The sequence below is a fragment of the Nannobrachium achirus genome (assembly GCF_963921795.1).
Source record: "Nannobrachium achirus genome assembly, chromosome: 15".
NCBI classification, from domain to species: domain Eukaryota; kingdom Metazoa; phylum Chordata; class Actinopteri; order Myctophiformes; family Myctophidae; genus Nannobrachium; species Nannobrachium achirus.
The window spans coordinates 29905943-29914622 of record NC_137822.1 but is presented as its reverse complement, the minus strand read 5'-3'; the positions used below and the strand labels follow the sequence as shown (position 1 = coordinate 29914622).

The 8680-nt window shown below is 41.8% G+C and overlaps 1 protein-coding gene across 1 annotated transcript in view; it reads right to left on the bottom strand.

The window, feature by feature from the left end:
* Window positions 1-2256: 2256 nt before the first annotated feature.
* Window positions 2257-8680, bottom strand: part of grin3a (glutamate receptor, ionotropic, N-methyl-D-aspartate 3A) — a gene marked incomplete at both ends in the record, with an annotated part of 104371 nt that continues 97947 nt past the window's right edge. The window contains 3 exons of the mRNA XM_080743535.1: window positions 2257-2875; window positions 7221-7291; window positions 8008-8169. Coding sequence (XP_080599661.1) covers window positions 2257-2875; window positions 7221-7291; window positions 8008-8169 — 852 coding nt within the window. The remainder of the gene's footprint in view (window positions 2876-7220; window positions 7292-8007; window positions 8170-8680) is intronic.

Genomic DNA, 8680 nt, shown 5'->3' with positions numbered 1-8680 from the left:
GTTTTCTTTTTCTTTACATATCTACTGCATAGTACTGTGTTCTATTTGTCTGTCATTCAATGTTATATGAGATACTTCAATGGTTTCCAGTGGAAATAAGCTTAGTCTTTTCATGGATCTCCTTTTAGTAGACCTTGTACCAGTGAACTGTACCGTCATGAAACTGTACCTTTTCCTATGCAAACTTCTAATAAAGTCTTCAATCAATCAATCAATCACACACACACACACACACACACAGTATATATATTGAACTCAAGTCTCTATGGCGTGAGTAAACAATAATTTGGGGTGAACTACTCCATTAATGGACAGAATTCATTCTACTCAAAGGCACCACTCACTTCAAACTGGGTGGGATTTTCCCATTGTTTTTGGCTACTGGTTGACCGGGTTGTGTTCTGGCATACTATACAATTATTCACCTGGTGCAGCATGATCGAATCCAAACATAAGTGGTTTGTTTGATATTTGAGGAAGCCATTGTATTCAATGAATGTCATCACAGTTACAGTATGAAAATCAACTTGCAACATTCTTGAGATGGGTAACCCTGCATGTTCCGTATACCTGTATGCAAGCACAAGACGTCACATGTTTAGGTTGAAGGAGTAAGGATGGCTCAATAACATTAAGTTCAAACAAGAGAGGTAATTTTCTTTTTTTTAATAACAGAAAACATCCCATGAACAGAATTGATGCAAGAAAGCAACAGAACAGGTTTTGTTCATGAAAGCAGGTCCAGTTCTATAGTCTTTGTGACATCTCAGAAAGGTCTTTATTGGACCCATTCTCAAAAGATCTCAAGAGTATCATTTTGGATCCCTTTGCAGCTATATTGTGTTTATTCTTTCCAGCATGTATTTTTTAAACTATCAGTTGGTACTGGAAATGATTTGTGGACATACTTACCGCGGGGTCCCCCTTGTGACCAGAGCACCGACATCAATTTAATTCAAGAGGCTGAACCCCAAGGAAAGAGCCTATTACTGTAGCTTTCTCACGTGGGTCTTGGGTTGAAAAGGTTGAAGGCCTGTGGTTGAATTCTCATTTAATGTGTATCTTGCATGTATTTCAGGTCAAGAGGTATGTTATGCAACATTGAACCGACAATCATCATGAACAGAAGAATACAAAACAGGGGTCATACATGAGAGTCGTACCCTGATACGTCATAATCATTATGAATAGGTTTCAGTACAAAACCTTTTGAGTGCAGGATTGAAGTGCAGGAGAAAAGTAGTACAGACTGAGGTCCATAAAAACAGAGTGGTTTTTTGGCATTTTCCAACAATCCACCATGAGATGCCAATGAGCCATTCTTGCAGAATATAGTTGTCTTGCTAAAGCATATTATCTCAGATCACCCCCCTGTTGATCTTTGTACTGTAACGGCCAACATTACAACTCCCATAGAAAAAAAAAAACTATGACCTTAAGACCAAGCCAAACCAATAGATAATGCACTGTCAAATATCAAAAAAATACTGTGGCATCACTGGTGAAATTAACTAGCAATGCATTTTTCTTTTGTTTATTTTTTTTTAAATTCTCACAGTGCTGACACTGTTACTTCAGTACGCAAACAATACAGAGGTGTAGCTGGCTGGGTTTATACACTGAGAATACATGGAAGTCATACTCAGGTGAGTTAGCCCATCAAGCTTAAATACTAAGGTGCCTTTATGTCTAGGTGTCTTCGTGTTCATGGAAAGATCAATACTCCTGCAGAGAAATGTGTGGACGACATTGCAGGGAGAGGACACACAGGAAGCAACAGAAAGGAATGGGAGGACTCAAAAAGAAAAGGAAAGTAAAACATGTAGAGGTGAAAAGAATGGGGAGAAGTATTAGAGATGGTGGAAAAGGAGAAGAATGTTGAGACGAAGGGATGTAGAGGAGAGAATGCACAGCTCTTCCATCGGAGGAAGTGACCAGCTCAGTGAGGGCCTCGGACATGGTCTGAGTTCAGTTTCCCTGGCTTGCTCTTTTCCAAACATGGACAAACCCTCTAGCAGTAGATCCAGACACACAGGAGTTTTCGACTGGAAATCCTTGTGTCTGAGAGAGCTATATTCCCTGGAGAACATTTCAAACCAACATTCAGTTGGGAGCATTCTAAGTTCCAGAGCCCTGAGGAGATTCTGATTCTAGAACTCCGGGGAGAATCTAGCATCAGTGCTCCATTTTTTTAGGACCTTGTTTGCGGTCTGTAGTTATAACCAAACTCCTCTAGAACAGAGGAGTTTTCCCAACTCAAGGAGTGTTGGTGTGTGATTTTGTCTGCTGGTGGGGTTGGCTGTACTGAGCAAACTGGTTAGCTTGGTTGGACTGGTTCGCTACGGGCGGGTTGGCCTGGTTCGTCGGCTGGTTCGCCGACTGGTACTGTTCCATCTCTAGTTCCCTCTTCCTCCTCATGGCCGACTGCAGCTGCTGCTTGATTATGAGAATCTGTCCTTCCAGTTCTGACAGCTCCTGAACCAGTGGGTTACGGCCCACGGTAACCCCAAGGCCAGGGCCACAGTCTCCGACGCCCAGTCCCAAACATTGTCCTGGGGCCAGGCCCTGCCCAGAGCCCCCCTGGCCTGGTGCAACCCCCAGTCCAGGACACGACCCCGGGCCCTGCCCCAAACCCAGCCCCAGCAGGTCAGAGCGGCCGTTGGAGGTGGTCACCAGGGGCAGGTGTTTGTCCAGCTTGGTCAGGGAGCGGGAGTGAGACAGGGGAGAGGGAGGCGGAGGAGGAGGAAGGAGCTCCTGGGAGGGAAGTCGCTCCAGGTCATTCTGCTGCACTTCCTGTGGGAGGATCCTGCGCCTGTTGCAGTGGGAGGACTCTGAGCGATTCCAGGACGCTGATTGGTTGTTGCCTTCGTTGCACCTGGAGATCAGGCAGACAGAAAGACAGATTCATATACATGTTCAGTGTTTCTCAAGGTCTCCCCTTAACTCTGACAGTGTACAAATGGGATGGTTTCATTTGTACACTCTCAGAGTTGTATGGGTCAATTTAGACCCCCCTAAAAGAACCCTCAGAGTCCCTGGAATCTACTTTGAGAACCACTGTAAGGTTGTCTTTTTAGTGTCTGTCTCTTAAGTAGTACTGGACTGATGGAACAAGATTTCTCCAAGCAGAATTCCAAGAAACACAAAGGTGTACGTGTCCCACTCTTTCTGTTGAAGACATAGGTTGACAAACAATATTATTATTACTTAAGTCTCCATGGCGTGACTAATCAATAGAAAAAAAGTCATTTTGGGGGAGAACTACTCCTTTACGGAAAATACCAATGGCTTTGAAGATTGTAAAACCACTACGCTGACTTGACACAACAAAAATGCTAATTAGATCCACACACCTCATTTACACAGATTGGCTCATGAAAGGCAAACACAGGGTTCCAATGACCGACTTAGATTGTGCTGAGCATGGAAACCTTTTCAGGTTTTTCATAAATGAATGACCTACTTCATCATACAAGAGTGTCACGGTAGGCTTGGCAAAATTAGCAGATCTACAGGCTCACAACGCGGCGCAATGTGACGCATTGTGACGCAGTGAGCTTGTAGTTTGTCTATTTTCACAATTTTCAATGTTTTTAAAATAATAATAAAAAAGGAAAGATTTTGGAGTTTTCCAACTGACAGCAACGATATGTGACTTGCAAATGATGCCACCATTCCTAAGACACCATTAGTAATATCTGATATTCAGAAATATATATCAAATTATAGAAATGGTCACCGACACCACATGCTGGATTTCTTTGTTAAATAAGATGATAAGAGATGACAGGTGCTCTCAGAGTCAAATGCACTTGGTCGAAAGGTGTTTGTTTGCAACTGAGTAACCAATTTAACTACTGTACCGTACTGTACATTATATTGTGCCAACATAATGTATGTACGGTACTGTACTTGCATAAGCCTATATTATTTAGTTTGTGCCATAATAGTTGCATTGTGACCCATTGTGATCTTCCTATTGGTTATTTTCTAAATATTTTGTGCTTAAATCTTTGAAGCAAATGGAGTGCTCCAGTGTTACCATACTGTACGGTATCTACTATACTGTAAGCTATTCTCAACAAGGCCTCTCGACATGGGGAATATCTGGAAGAAAATAATTAGTGAGTAGCAATCATCGTAAAAGCATGCTTATTGATGGGGGAAATAAATTAAATCAATAATGTGCCTGCTGCTGGGAACCCTCCTTAACCATGCTTAGCCCAGGTAAACAGACTGTGGTGAAAAGCTAAAAACGTATAATTTGACAGAGTATTTTTTTCTATTCTTGTTATGTGTATCTATGATTGTTTGGTTCATCGTCTTCTGACTTCTGAAGAAATTTACATTTGTACGAGTAACTTTAAGGCTAGAAACATATTAGACTTTGTTCTAGATTTGATAGCTGGAAAAAATGTTTCCAATGTTATTACTAAGGGCATTGAGAGATTTATCTGAAAAAAGTGAATTCTTCACAAATAGATGTATTTGAAAAAAAGTAAATGCTTCACAAATAAGACATAACATCAGCATTATTCAACATAATGTTATCTGTTCTTATACAATATTGCTAAGACAACCATGCAATGAATACTTCATTGCCAGCTGTCAAAAGACCCGTTTTGAAATCATGATTAAAGGGGCTACACCATGAATTGAACTTTTTTCTACCCTTTCTGTAAAAAACAAAAAAGAAAAGAAAAAATGTATCTACAGTTCAAATTGGTCTTGTCACTGGTATTTCTGAGTTATTTTGTCTCACATGAGAACAAATGGTTTGATTACCACGCAGCAATCAAGCCAACCGGTTGACAATTTCAGACAGTGTGCATTGTTTTATTTGAGCGGAGATACCAGGTTCTGGCAGGATACAGGACAATATGACAGTAATGGTTTCTGACTCTCTGACCGAGTGTGAGGCGGTATTCTCCAAAGTTCAACTGACTGGCCATAATTATACCAGAGTAGGTAATCTATCCTCGTTACCACAGGCATCCTCCGCATGGCCCTGCCTTCCTAATTATAACATATATTTGAGTAATTCCAATTCCGCAGTGCAAAAGCATAAATCCAGTATTTCACAGTGTGTGGTGTTTCGTATGGCAGTGATATAGCATATGCAATAGAGTAGAAGGGAAGGCAATTCATTAAAATAAAGTAAAGGAGTTACTTTGCTTAACAAAGGCTAACACAGGCTAATATACTCGGCAGTGAACTCACTTGGGTCAGTTATTTCCCTTCAGGCACATAATAACTGACAGTTAGGATTGTTCATCTGTTCCTACTTTGTCAGTCCTACCTCTGGCATCGTACATCTAATTTGAAAACCAATAACCTTCCACTTGATGCTGTATTAATGCCAAGTGAGAAATGACCATTGGTGAATTTCTGGCTGCTACAGAGAAGCGTAAAAAGAAAGACAGAAAGAAAAAGAGAGAGAGAAAAAACATAATTAACACTGCTGTCATTCTTGAAATGCCCTTGGATGAGGCATTGCATATCGTCTCCGTTGTCGGGTGGAAAACTCGTATCTCCAAGTTTCAAATTTGTACGTTCTTTCGCAAAGTAAAGCCCTGCTTCATCATACAAGGCCGTCGCACAAAAGTAGTGAAAACAGCAGATCTACAAACACACAACGCCTTGCACCGCGAGGCGTTGTGTGCTTGTAGATCGGCTGTTTTCACTAGTTTATTCTTAAAATGATAAATGCAAAACGAACAGTTTTGGACATACAAGGTTTTCACCCGACAACGACGATATTGTGTTTAAAGTGCTGTATGGTTCTGAAACACTATTTCACTCAATGCAGTTCTTGGAAAAACACAAATGAGAAAATAGCTCTTAGGCATTACTAATAGAAATCTATCTCTCTGTCTCTCACACACGCTCTGTTTTTTTCTTTCTCCAATTCTCTCGATCTCTCTCTCTCCCTCCCACATCGTCTGACTTTCTCACACTCTCCCTTTCTCCATCTCGCTCTCTCCGTTTTAAACAGTTTGGGGTTATGTCAACGTGCGATTATTCATCCAATTTTCAGAGCTGATAATTGCTCTCCAACAGACTCTGACCATTTCATTTAGCTCCAGATTAAAAGCTGCTCCGTTAACTGCTACTTACTTGGATGTTAATTGATGTCACTATAACTCCCAACCCGCTAATTTTCACAAGTGCTCCAAAAATATGTAGCCTGCTACCCAATGTTAGAGAGTGCCTGTGTGCATTTTAAGTGAAGCTGTGTGTGTGTGTGTGTGTGTGTGTGTGTGTGTGTGTGTGTGTGTGTGTGTGTGTGTGTGTGTGTGTGTGTGCGTGAGTGCGTGCGTGCGTGCGTGCGTGCGTGCGTGCGTGCGTGCGTGCGTGCGTGCGTGCGTGCGTGCGTGCGTGTGTGTGTGTGCGTGCGCCGTGCGTGCCCCAGACATTGTCTTGAGTGTGTGTGTGCGTGCGTGCGCGCGTGTATGTGTGTTTTGGTTGTGCTTCATTCGTACAACAATTGCCTTGGGTGTTTTACGTGTAATTGAACCTAAAAGGATGTGCAGTATGCGCACATTTTGCTTTAAACACAAAATGACTATCCTTTTTTGTCAGGGCTGATAGACTTTAATGGTTTAAGGGAAACTCTTGGCATGTGCTGTACTCACAGTAATGGTGAAATCAAGGTATACCAAGGTAATGCTTTTCATACTTTTTTTTCATTGTAATTTCAAACCCACCAGAATCCACTTCAAAAATGTGTACTGGTGGAGTGAGCAACAGACATCCATATTAACAGCGGATGGTGTTAGATTCCCATAACAATACAAGGTTGGATCCAGAATCCCTTAATTGGGTAACAAAATGATGATGCGTTTTACTAATCTGTCGTTCACTCTTCACATGATACTAATCAAGGGCGATGTGCATGAATGTGTAAGGGAGCCCCCGTTGATTTTAGAATTACTACATTCAGGATGCAGGATCTGCATGTGGTGCTACACACACAGAGTTTAATTACACTCCCGTCAGTTTGGTCAATTGAGCGAGTAGGTTAGATGTTAGATTATCCATGAAACTACTGAAAGCCTAATATACATTGCACAGAAGCAAGAGAGAATAGAATAGGAAAAGAAAAGAACCAGGACAACAGATTGTTAACTTGCCATAACTATGTATTTTAAATAACTAATAATGAATGCTCTGCAATTAATTTGCAATCTAATTGACTTTGAATTGGAAGTAGATGATACCTTTTTTCTGGCTTGGTGATGGTTGGTATCTTGTCATCGGTGAAGACAGAATTGAGGGCTCGGTGTAACCTCTGGAAAACAAGCCACAAATGATTACAGGTTATAATTATAATAAATGTTAATGTTTTTCATGTATTACTAAAGGACGACTTCACTACTTTTCAATAAAAACTTTCCTATAATTGGTCCTCACTAATGTTCATGATAAAATAGAAAAGTGTGGGCAGTTCAGAAACCCACCTACCAGTCACATCATCGATGATGAGGGTTTCTGAACTGTGACTAGTTTAGTTCATTTTTTTAAATGATAAAAGCGAAAGGTTTTGGACATACAAGGTTTCTACCCGACAACGACGACATGAAGATAGGTTGAAAAGTGGTGAAGTCATCCTTCAACGTATTATGTCCTTTTAAATGCACAACGTATCAGTATTCAACATACATTTCTTTGTGTGCATGTGAGTGTGTGTTCTGTGTTTTAATGAATGAGAGAGACGGAGGTAAGAGAAGAGTTCAGCTGAGGTCCCCAGTTTCAATCTTTCCGAGGTGCATTGATCCGTCCTTCCTCAAAACAATCAGAGACCACCCCAGAAATTGTCTTTTGTGTGTGTGTGTGTGTGTGTGTGTGTGTGTGTGTGTGTGTGTGTGTGTGTGTGTGTGTGTGTGTGTGTGTGTGTGTGTGTGTGTGTGTGTGTGTGTGTGTGTGTGTGTGTGTGTGTGTGTGTGTGTGTGTGTGTGTGCGTGCGTGCGTGCGTTCGTTCGTGTGCGTGTGTGCCTTCGTGCATACCTGGCTGGTGTGCAGCCAGTATTTGAAGCGTGGTTCCTTGACCCTTGGGATGACGAATCTATAGACAATGTGTTCGGCCACGGTGGTCACCAGTGACAAGGCTACACCCACACACAGCATCACAAACAGGCCGGAAAAGTGCTTTATACCCATCTGTAATGTCTGTAGAGAGAAAGAGAGAGAGAGAAGGGGGGGAAGGGGGGATGAATGATGATGTAGGTGGAAAAGAAAGATGGAGGAAGACAGCAAAGAGACAAAGTGAGAGGTTGAGACAAGGGAAAAGACATGAGAGATGGAGTCAGCAAGAGGAAGGGGAGGGACACGGATGAGGAGAGAGAGAGAGAGAGAGAGAGAGAGAGAGAGAGAGAGAGAGAGAGATGGAGGGAGGGGGGGATAGAAAGCAAGCATCATAGATAGACAGGAAGAGAGGAGATGCAGGAGTGAAGAGCACGAGTCAGACAGAGTGATGATAGAAGGGCAGATGGGTGGAGGGCAGTCATGAAAGAGATGTAGGGACAGAGGTAAAAAAAAAGAAAAAGGAAAAAAGATTAGATGCATAATTACCACTTATAATAAAACATTTTCTAGCTCACTATAAATTCTACATAATGCCTAACAGGGGAGTGCTCTCATTGGTCACATTACTCTACTAACCAATAATCAGCTGCTATGG